Source organism: Nelumbo nucifera, chromosome 1 (assembly GCF_055504915.1).
Source record: "Nelumbo nucifera cultivar China Antique chromosome 1, China Antique-T2T, whole genome shotgun sequence".
Taxonomy (NCBI): domain Eukaryota; kingdom Viridiplantae; phylum Streptophyta; class Magnoliopsida; order Proteales; family Nelumbonaceae; genus Nelumbo; species Nelumbo nucifera.
Window position 1 is genome coordinate 212,216,435 of NC_142649.1, and position 22,660 is coordinate 212,239,094.

At 42.8% G+C, this 22,660-nt stretch overlaps 1 protein-coding gene and 1 pseudogene across 1 annotated transcript; one reads left to right on the forward strand and one right to left on the reverse strand.

The window, feature by feature from the left end:
• Positions 1-3,958: 3,958 nt before the first annotated feature.
• On the reverse strand, positions 3,959-5,318 carry LOC104604827 (ESCRT-related protein CHMP1-like; annotated as a pseudogene).
• Positions 5,319-13,934: 8,616 nt separating this feature from the next.
• LOC104604796 (putative pectinesterase/pectinesterase inhibitor 61) lies at positions 13,935-17,391 on the forward strand. The gene is made up of 3 exons (XM_010269331.3): positions 13,935-15,758; positions 16,118-16,254; positions 16,376-17,391. The coding sequence occupies exons 1-3, from the start codon at positions 14,779-14,781 to the stop codon at positions 17,071-17,073; spliced, it is 1,815 nt and encodes a 604-aa protein (XP_010267633.1). The 5' UTR covers positions 13,935-14,778; the 3' UTR covers positions 17,074-17,391.
• Positions 17,392-22,660: the final 5,269 nt, after the last annotated feature.

Here is a 22,660-nt window from a genome sequence, read left to right on the forward strand (position 1 = left end):
GCAGCTGTGTGTTGAGAACACTTATCTTCCTACGAATGAAAATATAAAATACGGGAGATGTTCTCAATGAGCGGCTGCAATGTGCTGTGTGAGATGAGTGTGAGGAGGAAATCCAAACTCCCATATAACATGTGTATTAAGGCTGCAAGTTGGGCTGGGTTAGGTCGGGTTGAGGCCAACCCTAAATTCTAAACCCCCAACCCTAACCCTAACCTTAACTAAATCCTTTCAACCTTAACCCAGGCCAATTCAACCCAAAGTCAATTTTGGGTTGGGTTGGGCTCGGGTTGGGTCCAACCCAACCTTCTTCCCATCCCTTAAAACTTCATAGAATTTTTCAATTTTAGATCTCAACTTAACTTTCACTACATATATTAATCCTATGTTTCATTAGTATTTGTTTGTTGACGTTTTTTTCTTTTCTTTTTTTTTTTCTTTAGGCTCAGTTTGGAAGGAGTACAAATACAAATATGTAGAGTGCAAAACTATGTATTTTGTATATATTTGTATTGTACATATTTGTATCTTCCAAACTGAGACTTTGGCACAAAATTCAAAAAAAAAACAAGTGTTAGAAATGACTATAGTTTATTATGAGTTATGACTTATGATAGATCTTTTATGGGCGGCAAACAACAAAGAGGAGATGAAGAATAAAATTTTCAAAAAATATAAAATAATGTTATTAAAGTTTTAGTATTTCTGATTAGGATTAAGTGAAGTGATTATCTTAAAAGAAATACATTCTACTATGTGGTGGGGGCTATACAAATATCATGCATCTAAACAAACCAATGTATGTTATATATTACGTATAACATATATTTATATATGACATGTACCATAGAGTCGGGTCAGATTGCCTAAGGGGTCAACCCTAACCTAATTCAAAGTAAAGTTGGGTTCATGAATTTCAACCGTAACCCTAACCCTAACCCGAGCATCAACCCAATCCAACCCGACCCAACTTTTTCGGGCTGGGTTCAGGCCAACCCGGCCCAAGTTGCAGTGTTAATGCGTATGGTAGGCCTATGTGTTTGTAACTAAAATGATCGTTATCGTTAACTGCACGTTTTTTGTGCTTGCAATTTTCATACATGCCCTAAGGCTGTGTTTGGTTTAACAGAAAAAAACAGGGAAAGAAAAAAAAAAAAAAAGGTAGGAAAGGTAGGGAAACCTTACATTTCCTTTTCAAACCAAAGATAGCCTATGCATGAAACTTTTTTGGGGTACAAAATTGTATGAATCACTAACATGTTCATTTGAGATATTGTACACTTGTATTTACATGTGCAATGGGACACCTGTCAAAGATAGAATGAAAAGGCTGTTTGGGAGGTTCTTCTGCACAATGCGTTACATGTTACATCATTCGGTTGTTTTTTTGTTTGAAAAAAAATCTATCATATCAGAAAGACATGATACCGAAAAGGCTTTAACCAATCAAAACGTCTTGTGAATTTTGATATAAATCCACTTATTTGGTTGCCACTTGGTTATAAAGTAATTTTTTCAAGTATCATAATTGAACCCTTTTTGTTTTCTTGGCTTAAAGAATGATATTGAAGACATTCTTTAAACAGCCAAAGTTTTTTTTTTCAAGAAAAAGCAAAAAAAAAAAAAAAAAAGTAGAGAGCGATGGGCCTGGGCCCTATCGACCATATGCGTTTTGCACTTGATACTCAACTTTCTAGGTTGTAAGATGGGCGTCATTGAAAAAGAGAACTTTTTGGAATCAAAGAAGTGTTTAGTTGTGGATGTTACCTACTTTTTCAGACCAATCGAAGATTTGTTTAGTGACTTTGTTTTAACGAAATTTCACGCTCACTTACTTTCACTCTCATTTTAAACAAATGTTGGGTTTCTTCATAGTAATCAAGTTTCATTTGTTATATTAAATTAAAAGAAAACCACTCCACTATACCTTAATTTCAGTCTGCTAACACTTGTATCTTTAATTGCAATAAGAGTTCTTCTGTGAAATCAATATACCAATCTGGGTGGGAAAGAAATGCTGGAATACTAGTGGTCCATCTCTCCCATTGATTCATATTTGTCTAATAAACACCCATGCATCATTCATCAATGGATGAGATTCTGCACTAAGAAAAGGGATACTTTTATTTAATTTATAATGATTCCGTGAAGTAGAATTGATGCCCAAATACGACTTCAAATGTCACATGAATTGATTCCAAGAAAAAGAAAAAAACACAAGTATATTCTGGGAAAAGGACAATTTGAGAGAGAGAGAGAGAGAGACAGGAAGCTATTGAAGCTCTCCATTTGATTTAAGATTTAAAGTATATATGGATTTGTTATGTTAAGATGAATATTATGTTAACGTAATAAATGAAGCCTAAATCGATAATCCTAAAAGCTAATATATAAAATCTTTAAGATACGCACTGATGCATTCAATATCTTAAACCTCCCCCAGATGTTGTTGAACTTGAACATTCAAATTAAACCAAAACCTGACCCACTCGTGGAGCAGGACGGTAGTGTGGGCCTTCGCCCTTCTGTATAATAAAACAAGGGAAATTTTCCAATTAGTAACCTATAATTTGAGTTTAGTGTTCTTTTGGTCTTCGAATTTTAAAATGTGATAATTTAGTATTTGAATTTTTGAAACGTAACAATCCATTATTTATTGTTAACTAGGTGTTAATCAGTCGTTATGTGACATTTAAAAAAGATACAAATACCTTTTGAGTGTCATCTAATTTTCTTTATCAATCATCCAAACATTGACAAAAATTAACAGTCATAAATCCTTGTCTCCTCTGTTTAAAAAAGTTGGGGTCACATTTGAGTAGACATTTTGGTGACCCCAACTTTATTGAATAAAAGAGACAAGAATTTAGAACCCCTAATTTTTTGTCAATATTTAAATACTTGATTAAAAAAATTAAATAACACTCAAAAAGCATTTATGTATTTTTCAAATGCTACTTAACGTCAAATACTGAATTTTCACGCTTTAAAATTTGGAATACTGAATTGTTGCATTCCCATAAAACAACCATAATATGGGTGGGGTCCTGTCAATCTTATGAGTTATGATTGGGTATCGTCACAAGAGGCGATCTCGTCATTTGAATTAGAATCTAGATTCTAGGGGCTACTACTTCACACACTGACACTACCATTTCTCAACAATTCTTGGACTACAAACAGGGGCTCCTTCTTGGTCTTAGCTGATTGCCTTTGTTTTCTCCGTGACGTGGATATCTATATATATATATATATATATATATATATATATATATTTGTATTTTCAGAGATATTTTCTTTTTTTTTTGGGTAAATTATAAAGAGTCCTCCTGTACTATGGGGTCTGTGACAAAGACCCCCTTATACTTTGTTTTACAACAAAAACCTCTGTGAGACAAAGACTCCCTTTGATCGTTAAATCAGATGACAGAATGCGTTAAATTATCAAAATACCCTACTAATTTTTTTCAATTTTCGTTTTTTGTCCTTTTTCTCTTAAAACCTATTTAAATTATTTTTTTTTCCTTTCTTCTCTTCTTTACTTTCTCCCAATAAGTCTCTTAACATCAAAGATGGTCCGTTTGCCATTGAGAAACGCTTGATTCTGGCCGCCTCTACAATGAGACGCTAGGTGTCTGTAAATGCAACCTACGAGGGGGTGATCCGATTCCCTTGATCATTCTTGTAATCTCAATGTGTCCATTCCGGTAGACACCAACAAAGGAATAAGTCGTCCCAAGATCGATACCAATTACAGTCCCGAGCTCGGAGATTCTTTATTGAATGCTTTTTTTTTAACAGAATAAAATTTCTTTATAAAAATGAATTTTTGATTGCTAATTTGCTAATCAATTCTAAAGATACTAGCAAATACAGAAAGTTAGAAACAACTCATCAAACATGGTCATACTCATATTTGATCATTTGATGAGAGAGAAAGAGAGAGATTAGCCTTTGGCTTTCAAGTCTGCAATCTCCTATTCAGTTCCTCTTCAGAAACTACTGCTCCTTTCTCCTTCAGCTCAACTGCTTTATTCCCGGCCTGTGGGAGTTTTAGAGATACTTCCTGATGAGGGCGAATTTGGCCCTCCAATGACATTGTGACACATGGCACCTCAAAACAAATAGGTGACACCCGGAACCACTTAGGCAACAACTTGCCAAGTTGATGGTGTCCAACCTAGCGGCCTGGCCCAGCCGCCGACCTGGCGACCTGCGAGACGTGCTCGCCGACAAACTCGACATGCATACCCCACGATCCTTGGAGGTTGGCCCTCGTTCCGGAAGATGATCAACGTGTATGGCAGTTACCTCCGAGGATCTCGGACCAGTTAGACACGACCTCCCGGAGATCTCGGGGGCGGTACATGAGCAAGGCCTATATAAAGGCACCAACCCCAATGACAGGAAAAAAAAGTAGGCAAATAAGCAAGTAAGCAAATTCTAGCTCTCATACTGTGTGATTTTTAGCTTGTAGTCTACTATGAGAGTGCTGACTTAAGCATCGGAGCGACCTCGCCGGGTTAGCCACCCCGGGTCCTCTGACATTTGGTTCCTTGTAGGTCTCTAAAGAGCAATGAAACTCATCAATCCAGCTCGCCAAAGGCAACTCGGCACTTGGCCAGCCTGGCACCTCACAGACAGCTCGGCACCTCATAGGCAACTCGACCCTATAGTCAGCTCGCCACCTAGCCTACCCAGCTCGATTCAGCTCGGCAACCAAAGTTCTCCACTTCGGCCTGAGTCATCGGCCACTTGGAAACGAACCAAATGACGAGGTACTTCGTCAATAAAAATCGATACATCAATAAAAATCAATCCATCACCTCCAACTCGTAGTCATCAGCTACTTGCTGCATCAAGGACCCCACCTCCTCTTCAGGATTTGACAGAGTTGCGGTGCACGCCATTGACTTCTCCATGAAACTAGCTTGCACCTCCATGTTTACAAAACCCTTTTCGAATCGATCCATGGTCTGAGATATCTTCTCCATGTTCCCAACAGAAAGCACCCCTTCAAGTGACTTCACTATTCCGCTCATCGACTTCCCAACTGTCTGCAGGTTGCTCTGGCTCTTGAGTCGTGCTAGTATAGTGTCAAGGCGGGATACGAGGCGCAGATAGTTGAGCTATTCATTGCACTTTCTGATCACGTTTTGAGCATAGATCCTTGCACCATCCATGTTGCCCTTCTCAATCGCTTTCTTTACTTTGGCCTTCTCTGATTTCTCTTCTTGCTCACACTTCTTCGCTTGCCTAACCAGCAATTTCGATGTGAGCTTCAGCTAGAATATCTGCTCCATTAGTTTCTCCTTCCCCATTCTAGAAAACCCAGATCGCGAACTATAATCCTAGTATCAATATGCTGGCAAAGAAGAGGAATTCTTTTTTTTCTTCTTCTTTTGGTGAAAAGAGAGGAGTTGGATCTTTCGTTCTTATCGGTTTTGGTTTGATGAAATATCGATATGGGGAAGGTGAACAGTGCTTTTCTCTAGTTATTACAAGGGTAATATGAGGATGAAAAAATATTGTAATGGTTTTTTTGGATAGAAGACTAATAGAAGGAGGTCTTTGTCTCACGATCATAATATAGAAAAGGTCTTTGTCACAAAACAAAGTAAAGGGAGGTCTTTGTCACAGACCTCATAGCACAGAGGAATCTTTCTAATTTACCCTTTTTTTTAGTTTTTTTAGCTCCGTATATGAAGCGTTGACTGATCTGAGAGTAACATTGACTTCTCTATTATTTATTTGCACCATCGCATTCAATTTCAAAGACAGCTGTTATCACTCCCCGTGAGTTTGACGGAATAATTCTGTGATCATAATATTATTATTATTACTATTACTATTATTATTATTAACGGCAATAGGTTAGGGTCGGGAAAACAAGGATATCAATCATTGAAGATAACTTAACGGTGGTCATTGCCTCCGGTAGCAGCATCCAGCATCACATGTCCGTATCATCACATGGAATGTTTCACTTTTCTTTCTATCCCACTCCTTTTTTTTATATTTCATTTTTAATCTAGAAAAAAAAATAAAATTTGGAATATCATCACATATTTACATATAAAAATAAAATTATTAATGGCAATAGTTTATATTTCCTTATATATATATATATATATAAGCTCGATTATATATCAGCAACGCCCTGTTAAATTAATAATTTTAGTTCTGTCACTAAACGAATTATTGTTGGCTTTAATTTGAATGTGACAACTCAGGAAACTGTTCCTGTTTTTTGCTGAAATGTCAAAGTAGTGTTAAAGTGTATCCACTTCATAATTACTATTTACAATGGTGTTTTTGCATATATATAAGACAATTGTTTTTGTTTTTGTTTTTGTTTAAAAAAAAAGCAAAATAGTGTCAGCAATACGATCTTCGTTCTTTTTTCGGAGAGGGGAAAAGTTAGTCAATGAGATTTTAATTCCCATTCACTAAGAATCTCATGTTCTTTTTTTAAATTTATGTGGGGATCAGAGAAAGTTTATGCTCCTAAGTATCACTTACCTGAGAAAATAACTTTAGTTAAATAACTTTTTCACCTTGGAGGAAAGTTGCCATCACTTGAATGGGACAAAAATGCCCTTTTTAATAATGGATTTTTATGGCTAAAATATTCATTGCCTTATTTACATGAGAAATAAAAAAACATGGGTAAATGCACTTACCCGGGTAAGTGTTTCTCATGAAAAACTTACTCAGATAGCTACATTTACCTGGTAAGTAACTTACCGAAAAACGAACGGGGCTTAAATGCAACATTGAAAACACACACACACAAGTACCAATCAAAGCACTCTCTAATTAGGGTGGAAATGAATCGAGCCTTTCACAAGTTATTGAGTTTGGCTTGTGAAAAGCCGAATTTAACTTGTTTTTTAGTTGAGTTGAACTCGAGCCTAATATAGCTTGGCTCATAAGGCTCGCAAATCTCATATATATATATATATATATATATATATATATATATATATATATATATATATAATATTTTATATATAATAATGACTAATTTTTATAAGTAAAATAAAAAAATATATATTTTTAGCTTGGCTTACAATCAAGCTCGAGCCGAATCAAGTTCGAACTTACAAGCTTTAGAGTCAAACCAAACTCAAGCTCAACTTTCCAGTTCAAACCATGCTTAAAGGCTTATGTTTTTTTGGTAAGCTAAGTTCGAATAGCCAAATATTTGATTCGGTCTATTTGACTGGAACCCACCCCTATCCCTAATTAATTGGATTGTTTTTGTTGCGTATAGTAAAAAATGAATATATGATCAATTAAGAGGTGATTGGTTATCACTTGTTACGTACCGCCTTTAATTTTCCCATGTCATGGGAAATTCATATTGGAAAAATTTAGCATCGTTATCTTCCATAATTTGTTATTTCCTTTTTCATGGAAAACGAAATATACCCACTTGGTAATCTTCTTCTTTTCACAAAGGCAAAAAAATTATAATGAGGAATAAGTTGGAAAGGATATAGTAAAACTCCCATCATCCTCAAATAAAATTCATTGAAAGTTCTTCTTTCCCCCTTTTTTGGTGAAGTGTTTAGGACCTGGTTGTATCAATTCCATACAATAAATGCAGAAAACAAACAATCAATGTTTTGGGGGTCTGGATTTGGGAAAGATAATGAAACCAAGCTTCGGATTGTGATTGAAGTGGTCCATGGTTGATGCCATGCATTCATGGCAAGTAGGGATGAGTGATGAAGATTGAAGCGAGGCCACATGAATCAACCACAAGTCCACTCTAATTATCCGTTTTCAGCGGTGGTTGTTACTCGTGTGGACCCATTTTCAAAATTGAATTATATAGTTCCTCACTTGCCACGTGTAATTATATTATAAAATAAAAAAAAAAGCAGGATTGAATGAGAAAAGAAATTAAAAAGTTTTTCGTCCTTTAATTTTAACACAGCCAAAAAACCAATGAAGGATCGATGCTTCCCTATGAAGATCTCTTTGGAAAAGCAAAACCTAAGATAAGGATTATGAAAGAGTGGAGAGAAGAGAAAGGGAAATGATGAAAAAGTTAGAATCCTTTTTAACTACCACTTAATATAATCAATTAATCATCATATGCTCATTGCCCTGCTTTTGCTTAATCACTCGAGTTGAGAGATAGGAAAAACGAAAAGATTAAAGAAAAAAAGTTGGAATATGGGTTTTCAGAAGAAACCCACACATCATGTGAGGCCCAGCAACTTTGCTGGGGCGATAGCAACATACATCCAAAATGACGATCGAAAAAGAAGATGATGTAAATATCAAAAAAAAATAAGAGAGAGAGAGAGAATGGTGTCCACGTAAGTGATGTAACTTCGGCAAACCCGGGCTACGGATTATGATATATAAAACAACAGAGTTGAAATTATTAGAGACAAGAAAATGATAAAAAGCTTATTAGCATTATTGATAACAATGGTACATTCCTAAACGGAAAAGTACGGACAGGCCAATTGTATATTTCTGAATTCTACTGCAACTTATAAACATTTAAAATGTCAAATAACCCTATTTTATACACCAATGCCCGCTCATGAATTGGTATCAATTCCAAACCGGCACCTATCACAATTATACTTTGAGCCTAAGAATTCTGAACCGTCATTCTCTCATTCTTAAATCGTTTTTCTCAAAATGTTTCATCTCAAACACCAGCAAACAAATCTATTATTATTACTATTATCATTATCATCGTCATAAGATTCCTAATGAATCCCTCAATCTTGTCCAAACTATATTTTAATTCCATGAACAACATCTTCTTTAATCTCTCCTTTGTTGTGAATTATTGAACCAAGGTACCAAATGAGATCGCATTGAATTAATTAACCACATTTCATTAATCATTTATAAAACATTTCACGCCCTCAAACTCCACTTAATTAACCTCAAAATCTGAAATAAAAAATGTCTTTTGGTTGAAACATTGGATTTAGGCCTTAGCTAGAGAGTATGAATAGCATCTAAACTTTGAGGTGTTTATTTTCACCTACCAACTCCGGATCTCTTAGTTACAAACTGTTCCCATACCCATATTCACAAGCAAGGTGCCAACCGGTTTGTTGGTAAGATTTCTTGCCGAGTAGAGACTTGGGATCAAATCCCACCTGCACCTGGGTGGGTGGGGGGAATTACGGGTTTGGGGATGGGCTATCCCTGTTGTGCAGTCTTGAAACAAAAAAAATAAATAAAAAGAAAAATATCCATATTCACAAGACACTGGCATTGTATGAATGTGAAACATTTTGTGGGTAAGAGATCTGAATTGTTATGTTAAGCCTCTGCTTATCATAACTTACTATTTTGATGTAGTTTTCATTTTGTTGTTATTGTTGATGTCTATTTAATAGGGGTGCAACTCGGGCAGGTTGGATTGGGTTGAAAGCCCAACCCTATGGGTGCAAAGCTCGGGTTTAAGCCTGGCTCAACTCAAGGTTAAGTGCAAATTTATCAACTCAGGTGCAACCCAAGCTCAACCAAACACAACTGAAGTTGGGGCTTAGGCTTGAGCAGGGTCAGGTTGGACCAATTGGGCTTGAGTGAGTTTATTAGATTTGAAAGAATTTATGTATATACTTTTACATAACCATCTTTTCATTTATGTACATACAAGGGCGGATCCTCGGGGGACCAGGGGAACCATGCCCCCCATGTGGTCCAAAAATCCCTACCCTTAATATGTGAGTTTTCTCCCTTTCCTCACTTCTCACCCAATGGTTGCCCTTTCCTATGATCCATTCATAAGTTTTGGCCCTTTCATAAAAATTTCTTGACTCCACCCTCTGTACATATACGTATGTATACATACTAAAACAAAAATCCATAAAATCCAAGGTCATGATTCACTGTTTTAGCCATGCCCTAAAACTGTTTTATAGCACAAAATGGGTGTCTAATTTGAAAATTTTGGATCGCTTTTGAGTCGGATTCATTCAAATTTTAACAAATTGTCGATTGGAACCCACCCAAGTTGTGCCCCTATCTTCGCACTCAATCATACATAGTGATGGTGCGCGAGCTGGATGCTCTTAGTTGTAGGGTAGTTCAGACGTTTGTTGCCAAGTAGGTCGCTCAGAGAACCCGGGGTGGCTAACCCGGCAAGGTCACTCCAATGCTTCAGTCAGTAACTGTGATTTGCGAGTTGAGAGTTTGAGAAACAGGAGAGCTAGAATGCACTTAATCGCGCGTACCTGGGTCTTGGGGGCCGATGCCCTTATATAGTTGAGTTGATGTAGGTCCCACGAAACGGCTCCGAGATCCTCGGCCCACGTAGATGGGAACTATTCAACTTTAGAAGGAGAGTAACGTATCAGTCAATGAAGTTTATTGTTACCTTCCGATCCGGGCGGGGAGAGGATAAGACCTGTTGTTATGCGGCGTGATCCCGAGAGATTTAGAGTTCGCTGAGAAGCTTCTGGAGTCGATTACGTGTCACTTCAGTACTCGGGTGCCGAAGTAGCTTTGGTACCAAGGTGTCCGAACACTTGGGCTCTCGAACTGTAGACAAGGCTCTCCTTGCTGAGTTGTCAACCTGCTGGCAGGTCGTGTCCACGTGTCCTTTACTTACTAGGTCGGGCCAAATCACCCCTCATCAATTGCCCCCCACTCCTCGTGCCAGAGGTCCTGACCCGCCGCGGGGAGTTCATGACAAGCCCAGGTGGATTTGGCACGATGTCTAGATGGTACGGAGGGCAGATCTTCGGTCGGACCTGTATGACCACTTGGCTCGACTAGGAAATGACCCAGATTGTGTATTAGGTATGCGCAGACATCACATCGTTTATAAACTCCGTGGACGTTAAAACGCGTGCTCAACTGATTTCAACCTTGGGTGGCGTGTAGCCGATTTTCATAGGAGTCGTTGGATCATGCAAATCTTGGCCATTTAACCTCGGTTATGGTGGCTATAAATAGGGGCCGAAGGGGCCCATTTTTCTTGCCGTAAACTGTGTGGTCGAGTTGTTGAGGTCGTGCTCAAGTCTTCCAGATCAGTGTCATTTGTCCTTGCATCTGAGGTCATCTCGCTTCCTACGATCTTCTCAGTGAGTTCATTTTTCTCTACTTTTGTTGTTGTCTTTTTTCCTTCTAGTCTGATATGTCTAGCCATAGTATAGATAGCCTTCTTGATGGGAGCGATGAGTCCGCCAGGGCCGAGGTGGGCACCGCACCCTATGTTGAAGAGTTCAGTCCTACCGGGGCAAATGGTTCGATTAAAGATCTGGATTTCACTTCGGATATGATGGACACGTCGGGTCAATACCGCGAGGTGTCCGAACAGGGGCATCCACCTCGCATCTTAGCCGGAAGCCGGATTGCTTCAGCCCTTCCACTATGACTACTGAAAGGCTGTAGGCCTTAGCTTCCCACTACCAGTTCCCTGATAACCATGTGTACAACATTCCCTTGGGTCAATACCCCTCGGATCATGAGTCAAACAAGATCGTTGTTTACGAGGAATAGTTCATAGCAAGACTCCGTTTCTATGTGAAGAACTACCCAACTCAACAATCAACCTACCTCAACACCCAATTTACCCCCAGTTCGACATTCAAGTCCTCATCCAACAAAAATCCTCCACTTCGACTTCTGAATCATCGACCACCTGGAAGTGGTCCGAATAACAAGATGCTGCCAAAAAACCCTTCACCTCATAGCTCCATTAGAAAGCTTGACAACACTTTCATATATATTTTCTAACTTCATATTGATGAATGATGTGGCCGATCGAATCATCCACCAAGTTGAGGACTCATTGGGTTGGCTATTTGTTCATATATTCCAGTAAGCCCACCACGTGTCAATTACGCCTGTGAATTCATATAAATCTAGTCACATGAAAAATCATCTCATAAGTGAGAAATCAAATCTAATTAATTAATTTATTAAAATGAAAACTCGCGACGCAAGCATTGAATATGAAATAATTTGGTCCAAGAAATCACCAGTGCTCGGCATATCCGATCAAGAAAATTCGACTGATCCGAATCTGATAAGGATTCGTCGGATTTTCAAAAGCATGATTTGAATTCGAATTCAAATATATTATCGGATATCTGATTCCCAATTAGAATTATATTTATATTATGTTATTTATATTATATTATTTATATAATATAATTATATATAATTATATATATAATATAAAATATTTTATAATTAAGGGATTGGATCGGGTCACAATGGATCAGATCAGTTAATATTCAAATTCGATTTGTTAAATTAACGGATCATTTTTTTTTCGATTCGATCCAATTTATTAAGATCAAGAGGAATATCTGAATTCGCCTCTTAACGAATTGGTATCAGATTTAAATCGGATCTGATCTGACTTATTTACAGCCCTAACTCTATCTCTGAAAGAAGCGGTCTTCCCATTCAGAATATTAATTGGCTAGAAACTTCCAGTTTAGAAATGTATAGAGTGAGTTTATGGACTTCTCTTCAAATCAAATTAATCATAGTCATGATTCTTGAAGACCATGTAAGTGTTAATTAAGCACGCTCCATTTATCCATCAGCTACAGAGGCCAAATCAAAAAGATGAATTAAGAGTCTGTTTGGTTTGCAGTTGAAATTGGAATCGAAATAGTTTATTCCCATAATCTGTTTGATTCAGATAGGAATGGAAATAAGAATTAGAATCAGTAGGACTTTTTTATTTTTTCAACCAAATAGTTGAAATCGAAGTAGCTCATTCTAATTCTAATTCTGTCCAACCAAATAATTAAAATCAAAATAGCCCGTTCTGATTCCAGTTCCAGAATCTTAATCCTGCAAATCAAACGGAACCTAAAATATTTCTCTATCTTTTTGTTTGAACACTTGCCGAGATTAGAGTTCAATCCAAAAAAATTAAGGGAACACGATTTGGGCATTTAACTGTAAACGTGCAGGAGGCCATTTCTAGTCAATAGGAAGCCATGAAACCGGATCTGCTCTTCACATGTGGCGCCTCACAGGCGTCTCAGCATTGTGAACATCTTGCGTAATTATTAATCATTATTCACGAGAAATGTTTTCAAAAGACGGTAAATGTAAGTCAAGTCAAAGGGGAGGGTGAGGAGCAGATCCCGCTTCGGAGGCCATGTTCCATGAGAGAACGGAATCGCGTTCCAGTCCCTATGCCTCTGCCCTCCCCTCATTCCCTTTTGCAGCGGGGTTGTCCCATTGGTACACAGTCTCTGTGCCTCTACCCTCCCCTTTGACTTGTATTCTTTTTTTGATAAAATAGTCCATAATGGTAAAAAGGTTTTAGATTTAGATAATTGTAAGAAAACTTTAAAGTAATTAGCTAAATCATAAAAATAATTTAAAAAATTTTCCTAATATAAAATAATAAAAAAATGGAATAAGAGGCACCTCCCAAATCCCAAGTGTAGAGTTTTGGGGGTTTTCAAATTCAGACGTCGACGAATCGATGTGCTGTCGGTGGACTCTCTCTCGCATCTCTCATCTAAGTACAGTCTATCTGTCTGCTCACGTATCTATCATCCATTTTGCAATTTACTATAATAACCTCAAGGGCAGGTGGTGGTGGACTCATCCCATCCGTCGTCGTTACTCGTTAAAGTTGTTTCACTGCATATTGCTGAAACAGAAAAAAAAAAAAGAGGGTAATACAGAAGAAAAAACAATGAGGAAAATTTCCGATAAGTGACGATTTTTAGTTTTCAGTACTTGTCGCTAATCAGTTTATTAATTAGTTGTTAAGTGATATTTAAAAAATTAAAATATCTTTTGAATATTATCTAATTCTCTTTAACAATCATCCAAATATTAACAAAAAAACTGAATAACTGATTAACAAATTGATTAATGACAAATATTAAATTATCGCATTTTAAAAATTTAAATACTTAATTGTCATATTTTAAAAATTTGAATATTAAATTATCACAATTTAAAATCTGGAACCAAATTATAACTCGAGCCAAAGTACAATACAGAATCGCTCCAACGTGGATTTCTTTCTCTCCTCTTTTTCTAAGTTTAATCCGCTCCAAAACACACCATCTTTTAATCTTTCATCGATTGATTATTATCAGCCAGGCATTTTGGATTTTTCTGGTCGTAAGCTTCTCCTTTGCTGTGGGATCTCTGATCTCTCTATGTACGTCCTCTTGGTCTCTCCACTCTCTTATCCATTTCTATTTGCGTCATCCATCACTCATCATAATTAATAATATTATAAGAACAAGAGAAATACTCACTCCGAGTTGTATTTAGTATTTACCAAGACCAAGAGAATGTATTTCTCTTCTTACTTAGCTTTCTAATTCTAAAGGCTTTCCCCAGGCCCAGATGAGTGTGTGACACGGGTCTGGGTCACACCCACCACGAGTCCAAAGACGGACACACTGGTGAGTGGTGACTGAGTGGCGAGTGGGGGCCGTGCCCCTCGTCTCCTCGTCTCCTCGTCTCCTCCTCAGCGCTCCTGTTTGTAGAGTAGAGGAGGACAGCTAATGCATGCCTTTGGACATAGACTTCACACCAACTGCTATTAATCCATCATCCCCTCACAAAGTCACAAACCTCACTAACTTATATAAAATCCCTCAAAACCCTCTCTCACAATTCTCTTCTATCTTATAGTCTTAGCTTCTTCTGTTCTACAACCCATCTTCATTTCACTTTCTCCCCAGATTTTTCTCTCCTTCTCCAATTCTCAAACCCAAAAACACGCACAACCAAACCACAAACACTTTTCCCCGTCTTTTGGCTTCTGTTATATCTTTGGTTTAGAAGAAAATGGGCTACGGCCGCCTAGGATCATCCGAGTCTGTAGGTTCTATTCCTGAATCTACTCTGAGCCAACTCGAAATAGAACCCACGCCCGGGCCACCGCCGAAGGCGAGGGGAAAGCGCAAGCTCATTGTCCTAGCTCTCCTCTCCGTCCTCCTCGTCGTCGCCACAGTGATCTCTGCTGGACTCCTGGTTGGACTCCGAACGAAGGGTTCCAGTGGTGCCTTGTCCCCCGTCCGGAAACGACCCACCCAAGCCATCTCCCGCACCTGCAGCAAGACGAGGTACCCGGATCTATGCATCAACTCACTGGTTGAATTCCCCGGGGCTCTCGCCGCCGGCGACCGAGACCTCGTTCACATCTCCTTCAACATGACCCTCCAACGAGTTGGGAAGGCATTGTACGGCGTATCGGAGATAGCTAACGTAGCAATGGATGCGCTTGCTCGGTCGGCGTACGAGGACTGCCTGGAGCTCCTGGAGGATTCAATGGACCAGCTGTCGCTGTCGCTAAACTCGGTGGCGCCACCGGAACAAGGTGGCGGGAAGGGGGTAGGGTCCACCGAAGACGTGATGACATGGCTGAGCGCGGCACTGACGAATCAAGACACCTGCAACGAAGGACTGAGTGATGTGAGCGGGAACGTGAAGGATCAGATGCAGAATAGGTTGAGCGATATATCGGAGCTGGTGAGCAATTGTCTGGCGATCTTCGCGTCTTCAAGTGGGAACGAGGATTTCTCTGGTATTCCGATACAAAACAAGCGGAGATTGATGACGGAAAGCAGCTTCCAGACGGAGGAAGAGCTGCCGGCATGGCTGACGAGAAGAGAGCGGAGGTTGCTGGAGATGCCGGTTTCTTCCATTCAGGCGGACATTGTGGTGTCCAAGGACGGCACCGGAACGTATAAGACGATTACCGAGGCGATAAAGGCCGTTCCGGAGCACAGCAACCGCCGTACTATCATTTACGTCAAGGCAGGAACGTAAGCAGTGAACTTTTCCTTTTTTTTTTTATCATTTTGCAAAGTAACATAAATACCCCTAATCTAGCCTTTTAATTACCTTTCGAGGACAATACAAATTAGACCACCTTTTACCTACTTCACCACTTTCTTTCATACTTGATCCTTTGCCTTTCTAAGTGGACTAGTGGTGTTGAGTCGAGGGAGAGTGGGAGACCGACCATTACCATTACTACTGTATGTATGCATGATTATGACTACTTGGACTCCTCTTCTATGTGAGAGAGACCGTGGTCACAGATTAATTTGTGATTTTAATAGTTAATTAATTTTAAGAAATTGGGTTGGCTGAGAACTGACATGTATAATAATTGTTCCAGGTACGAAGAAAGTAATCTCAAGGTGGGCAGGAAAAAGACCAACTTGATGTTTATAGGAGACGGAAGGGGTAAAACCGTCATTACCGGTGGAAAAAACGTCTTCGAAAAATATACCACCTTCCACACCGCTTCCTTCGGTAAGTAGAAGTTCACCCACAAAGCCCAAGCCTAAGAGGCCCAAAAAAGCCCACTATATTATTTATTGCCAGTTGTTAGGCTGATCCTTACCGTTGATTTGATATTGATAAATATATATAGCGGCGACTGGAGCTGGATTCATCGCACGGGACATGACATTCGAGAATTACGCGGGACCGTCGAACCACCAAGCAGTGGCACTGCGTGTAGGAGCGGACCACGCGGTGGTGTATCGATGCAACATCATAGGATACCAGGACACACTGTACGTTCACTCCCAACGCCAATTCTACCGTGAGTGCGACATCTACGGTACCGTGGATTTCATATTCGGAAACGCCGCCGTGGTGCTCCAGAACTGCACCATCTACGCCCGGAAGCCCATGGACCAGCAGAAGAACACCATCACCGCCCAGAACCGCAAGGATCCCAACCAGAACACCGGAATCTCCATCCACAACTGCCGCATCTTAGCCACCTCCGATCTCGAGGCATCCAAAGCCTACTTCCCCACCTATCTGGGCCGTCCATGGAAGCTCTATTCCAGAACCGTCTACCTGCTATCCTACATGGGAGATCACATCCATCCACGTGGCTGGCTGGAATGGAACGCCACTTTTGCACTGGACACCCTCTACTACGGAGAGTACATGAACTACGGTCCTGGCGCCGCCGTGGGCCTTCGAGTCAAATGGCCTGGTTACCGGGTAATCACGTCTACCGTGGAGGCTAGTAAATTCACGGTGGGCCAATTCATATCGGGATCCTCTTGGCTACCTTCCACCGGCGTAGCCTTTCTAGCTGGCTTATCGGTTTAAATTAAAGTTACCCACCCTCCCTCCCTCCCTCCCTACTTATATCATTATGGTAGATAGAATATATATAATATATATAATTTATAGGTCGATAATTATTAATTTACACGTGGCTGCTAGAAAAAGGTGGTGGAAATTTGAAGGTGTAAGAGGAATAATTAAATATAATTCATCCCGTGAATGAATGTACTTGTGATTTGCCGAATTGGATGGAGAAAGAAAGAAGAAAAAGATTTGTATATCTTTATTTATGTCGACTGGTTTCCCAAATCTCAACACCTTGTTATAAATAAATAAAACAAACCCAAGGCATTTTATTCCTCTGCTGTTTATCGATTGATTCGATTTTTTTTTTTTCCATTCTGTGCTAACTAATTTTCTTTTTCTTTAAGTCCAAGACATTCTATTATTTACCGAGTTATGATTATGAGATTATGACTTCTGGCTTACGGTAGGTAAGAGGAAATGCATGCCCATGTGAGAAGTTGTGGGTACTGGGTACCATTGAAGAGAACAAATGGCGAGACCAATCTACCCCAACTCAATCAATGTTGGTGGAAGAAGCATGATACCATATATTCATATATGGCTGCCGTGGCCATATCGCAATTTGATCGAACCGGCCGGACGGTCGGATCTGTTTGACAAAGTGTGTTGGTGCAATCTTGAAGAATTCTGTTTGTAGCTAGCTAAGTTTCGATTGAAACCCAACACAGGAAAGCTCTTTAGAGTTGTAAGAGAAGAGAATCCGAAAAGTGAGAAAAGAGACAATGGAATTTGATGTAACTGTTTTTGTTCACGTACTATTTTTTGTGATGTATAAATTTTTTGTCTAAGTATCTCGTTGTTTGACCCGGTGGTGATGTGCCTTGGTGCTGAGCTACTTGGTGGTGAACTCCCTGGGGGAGAAGTGTTTGGTGGCGAACTGCCCGGTGGCGAGCTCCCTGGTGGAGAGCTATTTGGTGACGAACTGCCGGGTGGGGAATTGCCTGGTGGCGAATTGCTTGGGGGCGAACTCCCTGGTGGCGAACTGCCTGGGGGCGAACTGCCCGGTGGAGAGCTACTTGGTGATGAACTGCCTGGGGGCGAACTCCCTGGTGGCGAACTACCTGGGGGCGAACTGCCTGGTGGCGAACTGCCTGAGGGCGAAATGCCTGATGGCGAACTGCCTGGGGGCGAACTGCCTGGCGGCGAACTCCCTGGTGGCGAACTGCCTGGGGGCGAACTGCCTGGTGGCGAACTGCCTGGGGGCGAACTGCCTAGTGGCGAATTGCTTGGTGGACTCGTCAGTTGACTTGCTCCTAGGCGGCCTGCAACTCAGAGGATGGTGGAGCTCCCTGGTGCAGCGCAACCCGACTACCCTCCGCGTTAGGTGATTTTCTCTCCTTTTTAGGCGGCGGGAGCTGAGGGACCTGCAAGACTGAATCAGAGGACCCGGGGGTATTTTCCCGGCGGGGACTCTCCGATGCCTAAGTTAGCATTCTGATTACAAAGGGCTTGGAGAGAAATGAGAGAACTAGAGAGCGGGGGTTACCATCCTTTTTTTCCTCCTCCTTGGCTTTCGGGGTCGGAGTCCTTATATAGTGGTGCCCTCGCGGGTTAGGTGGCTGAAAAGCCTTTAAACGGTAAGACGTCATATCCCGTCAGAACCAGGGTACGGTGATGAACTCCTCGAGGTTGTCAGGCTGGCGCTTGTGTCAGGCGGCCAGGTCGGCGCCTATGTCAGTCGGCGGATCGGTGTCCGGGCCAAGTTGCCAGGTTGGCGCTTGTGTCTGTCGGCGGGTCGGTGTCCGGGCCAGGTTGTTAGGTCGGCGCCTGTGTCAGTCGGCGGGTCGGTGTTCGGGCCAGGTTGCTAGGTCGGCGCCTGTGTCCGAGCCAGGTTGTCAGGTCGGCGCCTGTGTCCGGGCCAGGTTGCCAGGTCGGCGCCTGTGTCCGGGCCAGGTTGCCAGGTCGGCGCCTGTGTCCGGGCCAGGTTGCCAGGTCGGCGCTTGTGGCAGGCTGATCCGGCCAGGTCGTGCAGGCCGCACAGGCCGCGCCAGGTCGTGCAGGTCGCGCGTAGGCCGCGTGCAGGTCGCGCTAGGCCAGCCAGACCGGTGCCCGGGGGGGGGGACACCAACTTGGCAAGTTGTTGCCTGGGTGTTTGCCTAGTTGTCACGAGGTGCCACGTGTCGCAATTTCACTGGAGGGCCAAATCTGCCCTCATCAATTGCCCCCCACTCCCGAGCTGAGAGTAACTCAGTGAAGGGAGTAGATTTCTTTTGGCCCATAAGTCGACGAGCTAGTAAGTTTTGATCCAACTCCTTAGGCTTTGGGAGCTGCCTGTATGTGGCGAGCTGCTAGTAAGGCGAGGGGGTCTCCACCATTTCAGTAGTGTAGCCCTTAGGCTCTGGGGCAACTTATAGTTCACCTTTGCTGACTTTGTTCCTGCTGAGGAAGCGACTGGATATTTAGCAATAGTGTGGTCCGTAGGCTTTGGGAGTGACTCGTAGTCTACTCTTCTTTGACTTTTGCTCGTGCCGGAGAGGCGACCGGGCCTTAAGCAGTAATGTGGCCCGTAGGCTTTTGGGAGTGACTCGTAGTCTACTCTTTTTTGACTTTCTCGTGCCGAAGAGGCGACCAGGTCTTAAGCAGTAATGTGGCCCGTAGGCTTTTAGGAGTGACTCATAGTCTACTCTTTTTTGACTTTGCCCATGCCGGAGAGGCGACCGGGTCTTAAACAGTAATGTGGCCCGTAGGCTTTTGGGAGTGACTCGTAGTCTACTCTTTTTTGACTTTGCCCGTGCCGAAGAGGCAACCGGGTCTTAAGCAGTAATGTGGCCCGTAGGCTTTGCCTGTGAGGTGTCGAGCTATGATTGTGTTGAAGCTACTAGGAGCTCGACCTTCGGGGGCAGCACTACTAACTTTAGGTCGCCATCTCACACGGGAGCCTTGGAAGGCTCGACCGGTAAGGGCGCCTATGTAGTCTGTTGGCCGTCAACTCCTGTGGAAGCCACGAAGAGCTCATCTTTGTAGGGGGAACCTTGCGGAGAGGACTGATGAGGCATTATCTGAATTGAATGTAAGGTTGGTAGAGCTACTTAGTCTGTTAGCTCCCTACATAGTCTTTGAGTTCATAAAAAATGTAAACTATAATGCGATAGCTTCAAAAAAAAGTGAGGACTTAGCTTTGGTAAGATGAGAACTTAGCTTTTGTAGGATGAGAACTTAGCTTTTTGTAGCATTTTCCCACAGACGGCGCCAATTGATGTAACCGTTTTTGGTCACATACCATTTTTTGTGATGGATAAATTTTTTGGCTAAGTACCTCGTTGTTTGACCCGGTCGTGACGTGCCTTGGTGATGAGCTACTTGGTGGCGAACTCCCTGGGGGAGAACTGCTTGGTGACGAACTGCTTGGTGGCGAACTGCCCGGTGGCAAGCTCCCTGATGGAGAGCTACTTGGTGACGAACTGCCAGGTGGCGAACTGCCTGGTGGCAATCTCCCTGGTGGCGAACTGCCTGGGGGCGAACTGCCTAGTGGCAAACTCCCTGGTGGCGAACTGCCTGGGGCCGACCTGCCCGGTGGCGAGCTCCCTGGTGGAGAGCTACTTGGTGACGAACTGTCGGGTGGCGAACTGCCTGTTGGCGAACTCCCTGGTGGCGAACTGCCTGGGGGCGAACTCCCTGGTGGTGAACTGCCTGAGGGCGAACTGCCTGGTGGCGAACTGCCTGGGGGCAAACTCCCTGGTGGCGAACTGCCTGAGGGCGAACTGCCTGGTGGCGAACTGCCTAGTGGCGAACTGCCTGAGGGCAAACTGCCTGATGGCGAACTGCCTGGGGGCGAACTGCCTGGTGGTGAACTCCCTGGTGGCGAACTCCCTGGTGGCGAACTCCCTGGGGCGAACTGCCTGGTGGCAAACTGCCTGGGGGCAAACTGCCTGGTGGCGAACTGCCTGGGGGCGAACTGCCTAGTGGCGAACTGCCTGGTGGACTCGTCACTTGACTTGCTCCTAGGCGGCCTGCAACTCAGAGGATGGTGGAGCTCCCTGGTGCAGCGCAACCCGACTACCCTCCGCGTGAGGTGATTTTCTCTCCTCTGTAGGCGGCGAGAGCTGAGGGACCTGCGAGAACTGAATCAGAGGACCCGGGGGTATTTTCCCGACGGGGACTCTCCGATGCCTAAGTTAGCATTCTGATTACAGAGGGCTTGGAGAGAAATGAGAGAACTAGAGAGCGGGGGTTACCATCCTTTTTTTCCTCCTCCTTGGCTTTGGGGGTCGGAGTCCTTATATAGTGGTGCCCTCGCGGGTTAGGTGGCTGGAAAGCCTTTAAACGGTAAGACGTCATATCCCGTCAGAACCGGGGTACGGTGATGAACTCCTCGAGGTTGTCAGGCTGGCGCTTGTGTCAGGCGGCCAGGTCGGCGCCTGGGCCAGGTTGTCAGGTCAGCGCCTGTGTCAGTCGGCGAGTCGGTGTCCGGGCCAGGTTGCCAGACCGGCGCCTGTGTCTGTCGGCGGGTCGGTGTCCGGGCCAGGTTGCCAGGTCGGCACCTGTGTCTGGGCCAGGTTGTTAGGTCAGCGCCTGCGTCTGTCGGCGGGTCGGTGTCCGGGCCAGGTTGCCAGGTCGGCGCCTGTGTCCGGGCCAGGTTGTCAGGTCGGCGCCTGTGTCAGTCGGCGGGTCGGTGTCCGGGCCAGGTTGCCAGGTCGGCGCCTGTGTCTGTCGGCGGGTCGGTGTCCGGGCCAGGTTGCCAGGTCGGCGCCTGTGTTCGGGCCAGGTTGTCAGGTCGGCGCCTGTGTCCGGGCCAGGTTGCGCAAGCCGTGCCAGGTCCCGCGTAGGCCGCACGCAGGCCGCGCCAGGCCGCGTGTAGGCCGCCTGTAGGCCATGTGCAGGTCGCGCTAGGCCAGCCAGACCGGTGCTCGGGGGGGACACCAACTTGACAAGTTGTTGCCAGGGTGTTTGCCTAGTTGTCACGAGGTGCCACGTGTCGCAATTTCACTAGAAGGCCAAATAATATATACAAGAAGCTTTTGTCAACCATGAAATAGTTACATAAAACTTTCCCAGTTTATCAGTTAGTCGTAGCGTTATAATTATTATCAGTGATGAAGTGGGTAGATTTGAGAGGCGGAAAAAGATGTATGACTATGAGGAGTTTAAATGGGTTCACTTTCACTCTCTCATTTCTCTCTGAATCATTACATGAAAGAGATGAGGACTCGCACAAACGTTCAAGGTGGTAGTTGGTTTTTTAGGTAGGACAAGGCAACTAGGCAAGAGCCAACCAAGCATGTGCTGTGGTGCTTTTTGTCCATCTTAATTGTTGACTTGTAAATAAAACATCCTCCTGTCTCATTTTTAGGTTTTAATAATAATAATAATTTGATGAATGGGGGAAATCAATAACAATTTAAAAAGAGTGGGTTAAATTTGTCTTTACACACGAATATCCCCTCAGCAAATTATTAGGGAATTGCTATGTTTGGAAGAAGGAAAGGAATAGGGGGGTATGGTCCATCCAAGTCCAACTAGCCGCCTGTCCTTTATTTAGAAAATAGGAGGCTGGACCTGGACCAGTGGCGGAGTCAAAAATAAATGATATACGTACCATGAA

Bases quoted from the DNA above. Each gene is read 5' to 3' on its own strand.
- LOC104604796 (XM_010269331.3), top strand. From the start codon at position 14,779: ATGGGCTACGGCCGCCTAGGATCATCCGAGTCTGTAGGTTCTATTCCT. The intron at 15,759-16,117 runs GTAAGCAGTGAA...TAATTGTTCCAG, and splicing joins ATTTACGTCAAGGCAGGAAC to GTACGAAGAAAGTAATCTCA. The intron at 16,255-16,375 runs GTAAGTAGAAGT...AAATATATATAG, and splicing joins CTTCCACACCGCTTCCTTCG to CGGCGACTGGAGCTGGATTC.